Source organism: Apteryx mantelli, chromosome 1 (assembly GCF_036417845.1).
Source record: "Apteryx mantelli isolate bAptMan1 chromosome 1, bAptMan1.hap1, whole genome shotgun sequence".
NCBI classification, from domain to species: Eukaryota; Metazoa; Chordata; class Aves; order Apterygiformes; family Apterygidae; genus Apteryx; species Apteryx mantelli.
The window spans coordinates 126,472,712-126,489,913 of NC_089978.1; the positions used below are offsets into that span (position 1 = coordinate 126,472,712).

Sequence of the window (17,202 nt, forward strand, 5' to 3'; positions counted from 1 at the left end):
TCCCTGGCAAACCTTCTGAGAAGAACCTACTAGCAAATCTGAGATGAGGAAAGATTTTTTTTCAGTCAGTCTTCTACAACTTCTTCACACTGCTAGTGCAATCTTCAGATTCCTTGTATTTTTATTTTCGCAGTGAAAGAAATCGTACAGCCTGCAACAGAAGACCCATCCTGGGTTACTGAGCATCCCGTTGTGCTGGAGCGCCCGGAGTTTGATGTGAGTATGGTTCAGAGCAGCGGTCTTTTAATTTGCCACGTGTCCTTCAAACATATTTAAGCAGCTTAATTCAGCAAGATGGAATTACCCAGAGGTTCTCTATCATACAGAATGAGTAGTCATGAAGGCACATTGTAGAGTGGAGTAAAAGGTTTCCGGTGAAATCTTTTGATAATTTGTGTATCTGTTGCACAACAGTTTTCTATGGTCATTTTATATTACGTGGCAGTACTGTGTTTCTCATAATGTTTATGTCATAAATTGCTCTAAAGAGACATGATTGTCCCCACAATACCACCTTTCTTTGGAAACAGAGAAATAGATGTAGGCAGTAAAGTTGGCTGTTAGAAGAGATGAGACAAAAGGGTAAGCTTCCTATGCTCCTTTTGTTACTGTTTTCACTGACAGTTCTTAGTTCACTTCTTAAATGGTGTCCATCCCCTTAGTGTCAACAAAGGAAACGCAGAATAGTATTAGCCAGTGGTTTCTTTTTTTTTTCTTCTTTTAAAACATATAAATTATCTCATCTGATTTCTCTGTGTCCTGGATCGCTCCAAAGGTGAAGTTTCCCATTGGACAGGAGGCTTAGTACCTCTGAACATGCCTGTGCAATGCAGTGGAGCTGTAAGCAGAGATACCAAGGCAGGTGCTGCTGAGCCAGCGATGCTGAGATCAAGTTAATTAGTTCTGCTGACAGCCAGAGTTTCTGTACAGTGGAGCACTGTCTGCACTGCGCTCTGTTGTGTAACACAAGTGTGTGCCTTCCAAGAAGAAATGAGATCAGTTCATGCCACAAAATCCAGACCCACCTGTGTTTGATGGACGTACGTTGTGAACACAGACACTAAATTTCAGGCCAACTCCTAAAATCCTTATAGAAGCAAAATTCTCAGCGACTTCATAGAAGCAAAGATTCTTGCTATAACAGTCCCTTTATGTTCATGCCAGTGTCCCCTGAGTTTTTAAAACTAACCAATGGTGTCTAAAATGCAAATTCACATGGTTTTGTCATAAATGGGTTAAACATGGTGTGGAGAAACATGAGTTTGAGTTAGTTTTCAGGTAGGGCTTTCTATTTACTAGAGCTATATAACTAGATTCTAATGTTGCAAACAGTTATTTTAATAAGAGAAAGGATTCTGCCATCTTTACATTCTTTCTGTGGATGCTTTAACTGATATGCAGGCAAAAAGATTTTATAGGTGAGGTGATAGTTCATCTTAAGTCAGTTTTAGGGACTAGTTTGTAGAAGAAATATTACTGGAATTTACTTTTTTCTAATCATGGACTATGAATAATATGTCATTTACATCTTCAGTCAAAATATCTGATTATATAAAAATTAAAGATACTGAGTATATCCAAAAAGCCACTATGTACAATCTACAATACACAGATAATTTGGGGAAATAATTTTGGATACATTTAAGAAAATCATAAACTGCTTAGAGACAAACAATAAACAAGACTGAAATGATTAATCATGATTATTTGCACAGATGCACGGTCTATCTTTTATGGTTCAAGTAGATACTGTTAAGTAGAACTGTTGCCTATGAAAGAGTTTTGTTGTTATTTTTCTTAGCCTGATTTTAGAGGTTGGGTTTGTATTATCTTACAGGGTCATGGCATAATGTGGCACTATCATGACTTTCCGATGTAATCACTAGGAGATGGTATCAACTAATCATTAATTCTTCTCCTTGAGTTTTACGGTTCTCTTAAAAAAAAAAAAAAAAGAAAAGAAAAAATCAAGTTTAGTATTTGAAATCTGTATTTTTTTTCTGTTGAGTTGTAGCAGGTAGAATGCATTGGATTATTGAATACAATGTCTTTTTGGCAGCAGAAAATGGAAAATCAGGGAGTTTGTGGGGTTTTGTGTTTGCAGTCATCTGTCATATTTGTAAGTCTTTCAAAAGACATTAGCAAGAACTAAACTTGCCAATACAATATTAAACTTGTTAATATAATATATTGCACTGTAACAAGAATCTTTGAATAATGTTAGTTGTCATAGGAACATCTATCCACATTAAAATAAATGATGAAGTGCAATTCCTGGCAACTAAATGCTCACATAAAAAACTGTATTGAGAAGCTATTGCTGCTAGTCCTTATTCATTCTTTATGGAATTTATATGTGCAGTTTCTTTCTAATCTTGCACAATAGCTTTTTTCACAGGTTTACTTATAGTGGTCAATTTTGCCAAAAAGATAATTGCTGGAGCACATGTGTATATATGGTATATGTACTTTTCAACTAATCATTACCATATAAATGCTATAATGTGAGAAGACTGTGATGGAATGATGACTGGCTATAAAAACATGATCAATACAGGTGGAGAGATAATTGAAGAAAAATACCTTAATTGGCTTGTTTCAAAATTGTTCAAATGCAGCTTGAATGGAGTTGAAAATTTAACTCACCCATGTGTTTCAGGCAGAAGTAGAATTTAAAACTGAAAAATATTTAAACTTGTCCTGATTATTCATGCTAGTGAAATCAAACAGATAGTTTAGACAGGTATAGTGAGCCACAGGAGTGGTTAAATCAGTATTTAGTTTTGAGCTGTAATAAGTATTATTGGAACCTCTGCCCACTTAACTTTACTGGTCACCATCAACAGTTGGTTAATTTTTAGTAAAGTGGTTCTTTAGGTTATTTGGCAGTTTTTCACACCTCAAGTTTTTTTGTCCATACCAGGTTATTGCACAGCATAGACATCTGGGCAGGTGTCTGTGCAAAGCACTGGAACTCCTGAGCTTTAAGCAGTTAGCTTGCTTTTGCAGTCTTAGTCAAATAACTTAATCTCTTCACTGATTTTTACCAATATCCTTACCTCATGAGACACTGCAAATAGATTAACATTAAGACATATACAATGTGCTAAGTATTCTGATTGTATACCAAATAATGATTGGTGTATATAGTAGAAAGTAAATGGTGTGCAAATTGGAGAGGGATTTAAAAACAAATTCATTTTTCACAGTTCAAGCAATCCACAGATTCATTATGTACGCTCTTTGTTATTCATCAATACTGCTGATAGTTTTCTTTCTATACATGTGTCTCTTAGAATGACTTTAATCTCAGTTCTATGTTCTAAACTTTCTTGTTTATATTATGTTTTTTGTTTCCTTCTTGGGTTCTAATTCCCACATACCGGAAGATAGCAATAAATCACAAGAGGGCATGCATACATTCATGTTCAGTTTCTAAGCTTTTTTACTTATCATAGTAATTATAATAGTATCATAATTACTGCATTAATTATGTAGTTGATAAATAATGGCTGATATGACCTCTTCATGCCGTAGGAAGATACTACTGTGTGCATAAAACTTTTATTTAATTAGAAATGGATAGATTCATTTTTCAGTAAAGAAAAGGAAAGGTGATGTAGTATAGACGGTAAACCTCTTAATATCATAACTGAAGCTGCACTCCAAAGAATCTGTATAGCTTCTTTCCTTTTTTAATGGACATGGCCGGACTTGAAATGCAGGTCACCAGGACATACATTTTACATGTACATTGTACATTATGGTACATTATTAACAAAGAGTATGTTTGCTAATCCTCCCAGTTTGGCATGTCTTGCTACTATGCATTACGTCCTCACAAAGGCAATAAATAGTACCCAATTTTGCTGCTGGCCTATGGTTAACACTCTTATATGTTCACCCCAGTGCGGATGGCCAATGCTTCCCCTGTAATAGAAGTTATGGTTTTATCTTTCAGGATGACACCTTTGTGGCTGAATGGCCTTCAGCAGATGAATCAACTGCCAACAATACCTTGCCATTCGAGTTCACCAAACCAGACTTCACTTTAGGTAGTGAACAGTCCAATGACAATGAAATCTGGCCAACGCCTGAAAATCTGGACTCTGAGGTCAGTTTGACACCTGAAGCTCCACTCTCCCCAGAGGCTGATGTCACTTCTTTGCCTGATGGGCTGAATTTAGAGGAAGGGACTCAGACTCTCCATTTGGTCACTCCATCAGTATTAGGGCACGATTCTGTGGACTCTCTGGAATGGCTTTCAGTCCTGGATTCTTCAGATGGTAAGTTAATGCCATTGACTAATGCTTAATTCTGGATGCCAGTATTTCCTGATATTCACCAAAGGTATAATTCACCAAAATTACGACTTAGGTCTAAAAATTGGATATATTTCTGTAGGATTGTTTTTACCTTTCTTGTGTGCCATGCACCCAAGAACAAGATGTTACGATAAAATGTTTGTAACAGCTAATAATGCCTGTTTATCCCCCCAAGGAAATTGTATATATGTAACACTTGTTTAATTGCACAGAAATATTTTCACATGAGGCATGTCTGAGTGATGCCATGCAGAGATAACTGATCTCTGAAGCAGACTAATTAGCCTAAGGATGTGCCACACAGCTATCGCTGTATTGTTTGTTCTGCAGTCTTGACTTAGCCCAGAGAATATCAGAATCAAAAATAGAGAGATCACCATGGGTTCTTCTGACTGTGGTATGAAATGGCCAGTATATAGCATGGGAATCATGCTGATGAGCATGATACATGCTGAATATAGATCTATGGACAATAAAATGAAATTAATTTGGCAAACTTTTTTGCATTAAAAACTAATTGAAAACTGATTTTTAGGGTTTGAAGATACTGGACTATCTGAAGACTTTCTTCTGCCTTCAAGTGTCCCTTCTCACCTCGTGCCAAAGAAACCTTTATCCACAGATGATCATGTAGTTCCTCTGCTTTCTGCACCAATGGCCTCTTCATCAGTCACAGAGACTGATACTAAACGAACAGTATCTGCTGAGAAGGAAGAAGTAGCTGAGGGTAGTGCTTCAGACAGTAACAATGCAGACTCTGTGTTGCATGAGTCTGTGAAAGAAGTTCCTTTTCCCTTAGAAGTAGACCCTATGGAAGGTGAAATTGATATATACCTTGGAGATAGAATTATAAATGATGATGGGTCTGGTTCAGCTTTTGATGGTTTGGGAAAAGAAATGGAATCAAATACTTGGCCCTGGGGAGTAGCAACACTGAAACCAGTTTTCTACCCTGGTCCTGATAGCTGGCTTGATGATGACAACGAGTCTCTGTTAATCAGAACTGAGGATATTCCTGAAGGCCTGATCTTGGATTATGTTCTTAACTCTAGGAAGAAATTAGATGATGATCCTTCTGCAGATGAGAATGAAGGTATGACCAATACCAATATAAGAGAAGGCTTCCTGGATGAGTCTGAAATATTTGTCTTTTCAGAGACTACAACCTGGCCTGTACCTCTGTTACAAACAGAAGAGCCATCATTTGTGGAATCATCTACACAGATGGGAAGAGCGGCCATGTATAATTCTTCTTTTGTTAAACCATCCTTTGTTTTGGAGCCTTCAGTGGATTATTCCTCTGTAGACCTGCCAACTGTAGAGGCCCCTGTCTCACCCCAGGATACAGATATGACTGTTGAAGAAAATCTTCTTGTATCTACAGGGACCCTCAGTGTGGAACAACCTGAAGAGTTCAGTGTGGGTTGGAAGATCACTTCTGAAGCAGTTGAACACCAAAATGAGGACAGGCCAACGTTAGAAGAATTATCCACAGCAGGGCAGTTGGATGTAGCTGAAGCTGTTACAATAGGCCACCTGGACATAAACTCTTCAGAAACTATTCTGACTGTAGATCCTTTCACAGTAAATACTGATACTTCTACAAAAGAGCAGCAAATCCTAGACCCACCCTTGACAGATCAAGAAGCTACTGGATCAATGATGAAGAAACCAGCTGACATTTGGCCTACTGACAGAGCACTGGAGAAGACATTAGATCACAAAGTGCAATCAGTAATACTAACTGTACTTCAAGTTTCAACTGTAGTTCCTTCTGTAATAGATCAGACCACTGTTTTAGAGGACTTCACTGGACGGGGTGATACGGACCATGACACACATGTTTCCAGTAGCATTAGCACTGTTATGAACTCGTATGCAACAGTGAGAGTAACAACAGATACTGCTGAGCTTCCATCCCATTTTCCTCCGACGGAATCCACGGTATCACTGTCTATGGCTACCTCAACAAATCTGGAAGATGAAACGACAACAATCTTGGATATTTCAGTGGAGCTGGATCATGTGAGCAGTGTCCACTCTTCTTCTGAGCTGAGTGAGGAGGGAAGGAGCATGACGGAGAGTCACGTGGAGCTAACAACAAATGTCCAGTCCACAGAGATGGCCAGCGTGGCTTGGCCCACTCATGAAAATCACAATAGTACTCCTGTCCCATTGCGAGCTTTGGTGGTGTTCTTCAGTCTTCGGGTTACCAACATGATGTTTTCAGAGGACTTGTTTAATAAAAATTCTCCTGAATATAAAGCATTAGAGCAACGATTCTTGGAACTGGTAATTACTTCTATGCTAAATATCCATTACCAGATAGACAAAAACTGTTGGTAAATAAGTTAATTTGTTTGCTCTGTTCTGAAGAGTGTAACTCAGATTGGTGTTACAGTTATTATTATTATGGTTCCTCCATGGTAAAATTCTGTCAGGAAACAGTTTTAATTCAGTCAGTAGTCTCTCAAAATCTGAGGAAATCATTATCTTCACTTTTCAGCAATATGGGCCAGATGCTCAGTGGGTGTCAGTAGATGTAGCGTAGCTGAAGTCACTGGGACATTCCCTTCACTTGCTTCCTGAGTGCTCTTTGTTTATTCTGTGAGGAAAGAGAAGTGAGTGAACTGGAACTGTGGGGAGCCACCTTTCTGCACACATTCAGCCCATCCTAAGTAAGAGGCAATTTAGGAAATTAAACTGTCCTTAAACTGGCTGATCTCTTAAATAGCCAATGGCAAGGAAGGTCTCGTAAAAGTAATAAACACCAATTATCAAATTTTAACCTAGAAATGCCCTTTCCTGTTTGCAATGAGTATTTTACTTTGAAAGAGGGAGGAAGCAAAGGAGAGGGAGAGAAGGGGGACATGCTTGAAGGTAATACCCTGTGAGATGTTGAGTATGCCTGGTGCTTAGATCACCATATATATCCCGTAAATTATATTTCTGTATGATAGCTCAGGAAACTGGCTGCAAATTGATCTGCTCTAAGAATTGTGTGGAGTACTCTGGCTCGTGGCAAGCTGCCACTATGGGCCTCAGTTGCGTAAAGTTTTGATACTCTTGCTATGGGATTTGGATAAAATAATTCAGACTCCCTCGGTTTTTGATGCAATAACAGACTTGAGTAGAAGATTGAAAGATTCAGCCTTTCTGTCATTGTTTCCTGTGTTGCAGCTGGTCCCCTACCTTCAGTCAAATCTAACGGGCTTCCAGAATCTGGAAATCCTGAACTTCAGAAATGGCAGCATTGTGGTGAACAGCCGAATGAAATTTGCCAAAACCGTGCCTCGGAACGTCACCAACGCTGTGTACATGATCCTGGAAGACTTCTGCAACACTGCATATCACACCATGAACCTGGCCATTGATAAGTACTCCCTGGATGTGGAATCGGGTACAGAGGCATAGAAGTGCAGTTGCTGGAGCAAGGGTTTTAGGAGCAACTTCTGCTTTAAGAACTTAGAATCCCAGCATCTCAGAGATTGCCCACCACTTTTCAGAGGCTGGGGTTTAGAAAGACAGTCTTTCACAGAGTTTAAAAAAAAAAAAATCTGTTTAGGGAGTAAACAGATGAATCCAGACTGAGCAAACTATATGGGGTGCTTATAGAAATACAGGGACACAACTGGCTCATGTAATACTCTGTGTAATGCCACTGCACTTTTACTGTGGAGTAAGAGGGAAGGTTGGTCAGTGAGTAGAGTGGTGCCCATTTCTCTTTTGCATCTAAATACATACAAAACATACATAATATTCATGCATGTTTTCAACTTTTTCCATGTAATCATTCCCACAGGAGGCAGCCAGCTTAGCTGCAAGGTAACAAGGTATCTGCACAGGTAGCAGCTGTTGCCTCATTCTTGAGTTCAGGACTTGATAGCAGTAAAAAGTTATATGCCCACTTAATTTGCTCCTCTGAGATATAGGGGGAAAGCTTTTTCCCCTAAGTCAGCCAGCAGTTTACCATGCAGGCAACCCAAAAGTATTTTCTGTTATAGCGTTAGAGAAAAATAACAGTGCTGACCCATTGACAAGTGGGAGCTGTTCTTCTCAGATAGCTCTGTTACAAAGATGGTCTAAGTAGTGTAGAAAATCTTTTGATAGTAATCACTGAATTGTATGCTAGCCCTCTTAAGCTTGGTACAAGTAAGAAGTCTCAAACGCTACAAGCTTCTCATGTTCTTTGCAAAGACAAATCACCTCATTAAGTGTTGACTGCCTGAAGTCACCTTGCCCTTCCCTGTGTTGCTGCCTAGTTTTTCTGTCAGGAGGAATGCTGGAGGTCAGCTGTGTTTTACTCATTTACAAAATAACATCCCAGGTGACAGGAGAGGCACTGCCTGTTCCAGAAAGAAAAAGAATATTTTATACTTTTTTTTTTTTGGTCTTGCTGGGTGGTCTTGGCCATACCACTTACACCCATTTTACAGACACAGAGATGAGCGCTTCTTCAAATCCCTTTGCAACACAAGTGACACGTGCTGGATTTTTGCTGAATATTATAACTAAGAGATCATTAGAGATGCTACTTTCCAGGGCAAGAGAGTGACAGTGCTTTGCCTCTATTAAAGTTATTAGCTCTCATTAGTATTTTCTGTCTTGTCTGTTCTCAGGCGATCAAGCAGATCCTTGCAAATTCCAGGCCTGTAATGAGTTCTCCGAATGCTTAGTAAATCGCTGGAGTGGGGAAGCAGAGTGTGTCTGCTATCCTGGCTACCTAAGCATTGACGGGCTGCCATGCAACAGTGTTTGTGATCTGCAACCCAACTTCTGCCTGAATGATGGGAAGTGTGACATAAGCCCTGGACAAGGGGCTATATGTAGGTAGGTCATCCTTCTGTCTGAAGTATGTGCTTCCTGTATTAAAACTCCTTATAGTCTCCTTTACCGTATCCCCTAGCAAGTTCTGTAAGATAATGTGTAATAGGAGAGATGTTAATGACCAACATCCACCTAATGCTGCTGACTGGAGGTCCCAGTGTTAGTTTTCTTACGTAAAGCTCAGGAATGAGGTAGCGTAGCAAGTTTCTTCAATAGAATGGAAATGTTAGGAAGGAAAACTAACTAGGAAAAGTGGTAGCAATGGAACATACTCAGTTGTTCAAATCACTTCATTGATCTTTGGGGACAGAATTTATCTCCAGAAAATTTCTCAAGTACTAAAATTTTAGATAAACTCATAGATGTTTTATGACATTAATTCCATCACAAAAATTCAGATTTGAAAGGCATACTAATACAGCATGAAATATTAAAAATGGTGCTCTTGGTTAAGAAAAATTAGTAAAATAAATCATTGGCCACTTGAGAAGAATCATGTATGGTTCATAAAGATCAAGATGCAGGCACTCTGGCTTTTGCTTTTAAAAACCTACAGATGCATTTGAACAGGATGTCTGTTTTGCAAATAGTTGAAAAGACATACTAAAAGATATAGCTAAATATATGCTCTTTCTGGTACTGCACTTAATTCTTTTTTTTTCTCTTTTCCACGTAACAGTCTATGTTTAAAAAAAAGTATAACTATCAACAAAGTTAGGGAGAATTATTGCAAAAAAGCATGACACTACTAATAGTTATTTATGTTACTTCAAGTGATTTTTGTTAAAAGGCTTGCCTACTGTTTTTTTTCAGGTCAGTCTTAAGCATTCTAACAGCTAACATGAAAAACAAGAGAGTGTTTTTAAAGCTATGAAAAATCAATATCACAGGTGTAATACAGATTTTATCATATTTGTATAATAGTGTTTATGAGAAACAGGTAAGCATGCTCTAGGCAATATTTATAAAGAACTTTATGAAAAATTTTAAGCACTGGTTACTACTTTGAGAAACTATTGCAGATAGTTATGTTAAAAGACTGATGTTTCTTATTTAATGAGGTTCATTCCTGTGAATGGTCATAATACCTTACAGTTCAAGTTTTTATAGTAAAAAGCCCCAAACACACAAACAAAATGCAGATTAATTATTTTTATTGGCAAATTCAAAGTCAGCATTAACATTACAAAGTCTCATGCTCAAAACCACATCAAGGCAAAAATAATGAGTTCTGTTTTGGGGAACAGTTGCAATGATACAGTCTTGGACACCCTCTTTGTTTCTAGTCATCTATTCTATATATTTATTTAACTAAACATTATGGAGCTTGCTACACTCTAAAAACATTCTGCTCATTTAACACACCTTCATTTGCATTTATATCACAATACCATTAAAGGTAGAATGTAGTTTTGTTAGTGTTTGATACATCTTGTGCAAGGCTGAATCAAGGCATAACACCTTTTTACTTAGTCTAAACACCTTCCATCACAAGATTATTTGCTAAATAGCAAAAGTCACAAGCCTTTACCATCACAAATGTATTATTCATGTACCCTTCTACCAATATTCACTCAACTGAATAATATTAAAGAGGCTGTTCATAATAAAAAAAACAAGAAAGAAAAAGTTGGTCCTTGAAAATTCAGAGGTGTTTATTAAGGTAACTTAACTGAGGGCATGTCATAACAGGAAGTTAAATAAGCTCACGTTAACCAAAGTGACAGTTTTTGCTGGTGTTTTATTTCCCACTTTTTTTTGTTGCAGGTGTCGTGTAGGAGAGAACTGGTGGTACAGGGGGGAGCACTGTGAAGAGTATGTGTCTGAACCACTCGTTGTGGGTATTGCAATTGCTTTGGTGGCAGGATTCCTTCTTGTGGCGTCTGCTGTAATCTTCTTTCTGGCCAGGACCCTTCGAGACCAGTACACAAAGAGTGACACCGAGGACTCACTGGGGTAAAAGACACATGTAATGTTTTAAAGCACATCTGCTACAAGAAGTACAATTCTGTCCTAAGTCTTGCATCACGCAGCTGACGAGCAAAAGGATGTACACACCTCTAAATAGTGGGCTTCCTTATCCATCTGCTGCTGTTCCAGGCTGCAGAGAAACTCACTGTTTGTTTATTGCTCCTCCAGGCAGGGTGACAGCCTCTCGTCCATTGAGAATGCAGTTAAACACAACCCCATGTATGAAAGCGATACCACTGGCAGCTACAGCCACTATTATCGGAGATACCCCCAGCTGACATCCTACAGTTTGACCAGTGCAGAGACATCCACTGAGTACAGCAGTGAAGAGATAAGGCACATTTATGAAAACAGCGAGCTTACTAAGGAGGTAAGTGTCTTCTGGTTTTATAGTGGTGTGCAAAATATCAAACAACAATCAGCTTATTCAGGAATTATTATCCTAGAGGTGGGCTCAATCTTCCCCTGAGCCTATACTCTAGACAAGTTGCAACTCTGGCTGCAACTAGTTAGGAGGAGAGAGAAAGGATTTCTTCCCCTGCTTGCTCTTGGGCATATGAAAGTCATTATATGTCCTTTCTCTATGATAAAGGAGCTGACCACTTAAGTAACTCCCCCCCGCCCCAGTATTGCTAGACATAGCCTTTGGTTTTTAAGGCCAAGTGGCATCTGCAAGCATAGTTACAGAGTCTCCAGGCCTTTATACAGGTTTTTGAAAGTTCAGATCTTCTTATAACCTGCAAGTTAATCACATCATTGTTCTCCTTTCCTGTTGCAAACACAGTATCCAGGGTTTACTCTAGAAGGCTGAAGAGAAGGGATTTATATCCAGGAACTAATGATAAAGCCTTGAACAATTGCAAGAGGTGTGAATCCAGCCTGTAACTGGGGTTGTGGGCAAAGTATCTATTAGAGATAAATGGTTCTGTTAAGTCCTGTTGAAATGTCACACTCTCCCAACTCTGGTTTTGTTTTAGCAGTGAAGTATTACTGGACTCCAGAACTGAAATGCTTCACTTTAAAAACGAGTGTAAATACATATTTCTAGTATTGGAGTGCCCAAATCCAAGGTCTTCTCCTTGAAATATCGAAGTATAAAAGTTTTTTTCCAGTTATCATAGTAGTTTAATTTCTTTTCTTTTATGTACCTACAATTGTTTCTTGTGTTTTAGGAAATTCAAGACAGAATTCAAATTATAGAGCTGTATGCTAAAGACCGTCAGTTTGCAGAATTTGTTAGGCAGCATCAAATGTGAGTAAAATGTCTTGTCTGGATAATTCTTTTGATGTTTTCTCAGGTGACCTTTGCTACATTACTATACTCTTCACGTGATGTGTCTTGAAATGCTAGGGAGACCTAGAGGTTAAGATTTCAACATTATTTCTGAAGAGATTCAAGCCTTCTAAAGTAGTTAAAATAACTAGTGTCAAACTAGATGCTCACAAAAGATATGTTAAAAGCAGTGGAAAGGAATCCTAAAGTTAATGGGTGTCAGAGAAGCACTGAAACCAATTTAGGTCCTTAAAGCATAAATAGAACCTTCTCCTCTCCTTCAGGCTAGTTACTGTTGCATGTTGTTGTATTTAAAATAGAAGTTTTAAAAGCATGTTGGTCTAATTTGAGTTCTCAAGGCTTGCCAGCAAACTAAAAACGAGGAGGTCACTAGCACAATATTGTCTGGTATTGTGGGTGCATGTTATAATTGAAAGCTTACATTTCCAAATAATTTACCAAGTTGAGCTGTGTGCTTTGAAAGTTAGCCACAAAAAGGCTATAATAGAATTCTATATTTGCAGTACACATTCCTATGAACTGTACTCAGTGTAGCAATCAGAAAGTTAAGAGATAGCTGTGTTGGTTTGGAAGATACTGCAGTACAATTCCTTGGGAGCAGATTAAAAATAGCTACAGTAGCAAAAACCTCATGGTCCAAGATCATCAACTATACTTTTTTTTTTTTAATTGAAAATAACTGCAGCTTGCATTTTTCAGTGTCAGTTGTTCTTTTTTTTTTTTTTATCTTGAAAAGGATCAGCTTCTAAATTTTCTGCAGCTGGAAAGCAGTAAGGGCTGCCTAGTATAAGCCTTGAATCCAAAGTTTGAAAGAGACTAATTTAATCATTGCTTTTCTGTTTTTCATTTCAGGAAGCTGCTTTAAGGAAAAAAAAAAAAAAATCAGTAGAAAGCATGTGGGAGATAAAGACTACCTTGTTGCCATAGCAATGGGCTCAGATGTAACTGCAAAGTTACTTATAGTCTTAACATTGCATAGATGGATACAGATGTTTTCTAAATGAATGGCTAAAATGTATGAATGTCTGTTTATCTCTATTACCTCTGGCTTTTCTGCATAAAGAGACATTCCTAAGAGGTGATCAGAAGTGGCAGAGGTTATGAAAGTTCATTTTTCTTTGAAATGGACAGTGAAAGTTTGTATACCAAGGCAAAATATCTCCTCAGGAAAGGAGAAGACATATGCACAAACTAAAAATAAAATACACATTTAAAATCCCTGTCTGGCATTTTTCCCCTCACTGGAAGCTACTGTAATGGTTTCACAAGTATAAAGTTCTAGTGAAAAGAAATATTTGGTTTGCACATGAAAAATTTGTAGGATTTAACTATTCTGCTATAATGCTAGTATTATTTTAAAGAGTTCCTGTTATAAACACAAACATAACATCAGTGGAAAAATTATCTTGCACAGCTGCCTGATTTAACTTTTGTCACCTGACATTAGCAAAATAGAACATAATATTGAGCCTGCAGCTCTCCTAAATGCTCTCCCCCAAAATAAGCAACACCTCTGACTCTCAGTGACCTCATCTGTCACCTTAGCAAGGTGGGGCAGTACTTCTACAATACAGAGTTTTTAAAACCAGGATGGTTGGTTCTCCAACTGTTCCTGACAGACACATAACCTGGGGCACAAAAGGGCCTCTTCTAGCAGTGTTCTGGAAAAATTAAGTGACTAACATTGACTTTTTTGTATGTAGACAATGTGTTGGATTTTTATAAGTTAATATAAGTTAATTATTTCTTGTCCATTTCCCTCTTTTTCATAATGGGTTTAATTATTGAAATAAAAAGGTGCATAATTTAATGATGAAATACTACAGTGGCATTTGCCAACTTTTTAAAAACATATATATTGTTTACTCAATGTTCAATTCAGCCAATTGATATCTGAATTTTCTTTATTGAACTGGGCAATAGCCTGCCATCAGCTCTGTTTCAAAATCAGGTTGTGTTATTTAAGCGCATGCATATTTAGTAGATGGCAGCAGTTTTTAACAGGGAAGGGAAAAACCTTGAGGTTCCTCTTGGCTTAGTGGAAGCCAGTGTAGAATTCTTCAAACAGCAGAAGCCAGCCTGAAGCATTTTAAAATAGCTGAATTGATATGGAGACCTCCTGAGGTTCAAAAACTGAATTTTGTTTTGAAGTTATGAAGAAAGTGGGGGTTACATGTTAAGGCATGCTGGAGCTTTGGCCAGTCACCAAATCTCTCATTTAAGGCATTAACACTGCTGCTACAGTTAGAGTGCTAACAGTCTCACATTGCCTCTACTAGCAACCAAGACTTAGTTATTCATTTTTACAACGATAATTAGTAGTCAACAGTCCTTGGCCTGCATGTACCAACAGTCACCTGATACTTTTTAAAGTTAAGTGATAGTAAGAACTACTTACTGTCCACAGGCTGCTGATCTAAACAGGTTAAGGCTTCACTGAGTTCTTCTACATGTTCTGGAGGACCTCACTGGATCACTTGCATAGCATCCTCTTGCCTTGAGTGGCAGGGAATGGGGATCAGAGCCATCTGTCAAACAAATGCTTATATATGGACCATTGTAAATAAGCCTAAATAACACAAGACTGTGGAAAGTAATCATAATTAATATCTGCTTAATATCACTGTGACCAGATGTTGTGAGACAGAGGTCAGGGTGCTCCATGACGCAAGGACTGTTGCTGCAGCGCAAGTCCTCAGCACACCCCAGTCCCTCCCTGCTCTTGCAACAGCAAGAATGAGCTGTCCTGTTACACCAAGGCCTTGTGATCATCATAACTGTATGGTTTAGAAACGTATTTGAGAGTTGTTTCTGTGCAGCTTGGCTAGCTTGCTTCTGTGCTGCTTCTGCTAAGAACTGCTGCATTTTCAATGCGGTGTGTGGGGAGGAAGGCTATGCCCTTCCACCCATGTCTTCCCATTTGCTCCATTTACAGCATGAAAAAAAGCTTGGTTAAAACTGGAAATTTGCATACTTGTATGTTATTAAGGTTTAGGTTTGGTGGAGAATTTGGAACTGTATCAGCCCTTTGTATGATATAAATCAAAACAGTGTGTGTCAGCTGGGATCTTACATATCATAAATGTATTTAGTATTTGCTGTGTACAAGCCTTAGGAGAGTCTTGGTCTCACTGAGTATGAGGTATTTTAGTGTACATACAGTGAACTACTACTGTGTGTGTGGGGGGGAGTATACACATGAATATAATGGTATCTTATTTTCACTGCAATAAAAAAAATTCCAAAGTTTCTCTTTTTGATAAAATTGATGTAGAGACTATGAGTTTGAAATGGAGAGAGTAGGTATCAGCCATGAAGACTTGTGCATGTAGAATCAGAGTTTTCTTTTCTAAACAGAGCTGATTAAGCTGTTAAACTTATTTGTTAAAAGTGCCAAATGTATTTCATTATCAGTTGCAAGGTTATATTCTGAAAATCCATGCTGGAAAGCACATATTTGTTACAGTGCTAATCAAAGAACCGAAACATGTTATTACTTAGGTGAACCTGAAGTCTCAAAAATACAAGCAAACAAAACCCCCCTTCAAACTTCTCCATCTAAACTATTCAATGATGCATCTTACAATATATCAAGAAGGACTTAATGAGTTTGCTAGCTTTATTTGATACTTTCTCATTCAAAGGCAGAAGGAATGAACTCTAAGGATCCTAATTAAAAAAAGAAAAAAAGTAGCAGCTCTATATACAAATCTACCAGTACTTGGCTATTAATTAATAAAGTTTTTCACTTGCTAAAAGTTAAAAGCCCAGGTCTGAATGATGTGGTTAATTTAAGAAAAGGCACAAAAGCAGTTTTTGTTTACTTAACATTGACAGTTTCATTAATTCTGTTGCTCCCCCTCAGGGGCTTGAAGCACAGAGATGAAAATTAAGCCCTGAACAGGAAAGGAATATCAGCTGCCACTTTAACAGAGGATCTCAAACATCTGACAACACATTCTGGACCAGAGCACCATGTACTGCAAAAACCACAGGGTAGAGGTTTGGCCAATTCACAAAAAGGCAAATAGGTCTATTTTGGGGGCTCTGAAGAGCCTCCCTTCTACATCTCAAGGCACCTAGTCACCTTGTAAGACAGCCAGTGTTTCACAGCTATGTGCTTGCATTTCGTTTGACAGCCATTTAGCAAGTGGCTGAAGTCTTGCCTAGCAAAAAGATATTCTATTACTCCATATCTTTTAGGTATTCTCTTAAAAGGCTAAGCTATGCCAGACTTCAGGTATCACTGCATGACAAGTTGGTCCTAGTCTTAGTACCAGCAGATTTCTTCTGGTCCTCAGAAGCAGAAGAAACTGCTATTCTTCCCCATCCTCTCCAAAACTGGGAAACATAGATAAAAAGTTTAGATTTTAAGAACTTACTTATACATCAATGGCTAAAATGGAAAAACAAACAAACAAAAAACCTCACAAACCTGTAACGATACATGGAAGTTCAAGAATTCTGCTCACTTTTCTGGTCAGATCTGCTGCAATTGGTGCTTGTTATGAGTGGCAGCAAAAGGAGTGTTAAATGACTCTGAGTATTCCTCCACACTGAATTTGGGGGCAGGTGGCAGGTCAAGGTGCTAAAGCAGCAGAGCAGGGACAGACACAGTCATATCCTATTAACAATCAAAGCAAAAAGATTCACCAATACCAGCTTATCTAGCTGTAAGCACACTCAAGGACAGACACAGACTGACTTTATATAGTATATGAACTATTACCATTTAAGTATTAGTAGTGAGCATGCAGCAAGTTCATGGCACTTCCTGTTTACTTG

General features: G+C 38.2%; 1 protein-coding gene across 1 annotated transcript in view; it reads left to right on the forward strand.

The window, feature by feature from the left end:
- Positions 1–15,636, forward strand: part of IMPG2 (interphotoreceptor matrix proteoglycan 2) — a 61,339-nt gene extending 45,703 nt beyond the window's left edge. The window contains exons 12-20 of the mRNA XM_013949995.2: positions 134–216; positions 3,962–4,286; positions 4,861–6,617; positions 7,506–7,725; positions 8,945–9,155; positions 10,920–11,108; positions 11,292–11,493; positions 12,296–12,375; positions 15,051–15,636. Coding sequence (XP_013805449.2) covers positions 134–216; positions 3,962–4,286; positions 4,861–6,617; positions 7,506–7,725; positions 8,945–9,155; positions 10,920–11,108; positions 11,292–11,493; positions 12,296–12,375; positions 15,051–15,207 — 3,224 coding nt within the window. The 3' untranslated portion in view covers positions 15,208–15,636. The remainder of the gene's footprint in view (positions 1–133; positions 217–3,961; positions 4,287–4,860; positions 6,618–7,505; positions 7,726–8,944; positions 9,156–10,919; positions 11,109–11,291; positions 11,494–12,295; positions 12,376–15,050) is intronic.
- The last annotated feature ends 1,566 nt before the right edge of the window (positions 15,637–17,202 follow it).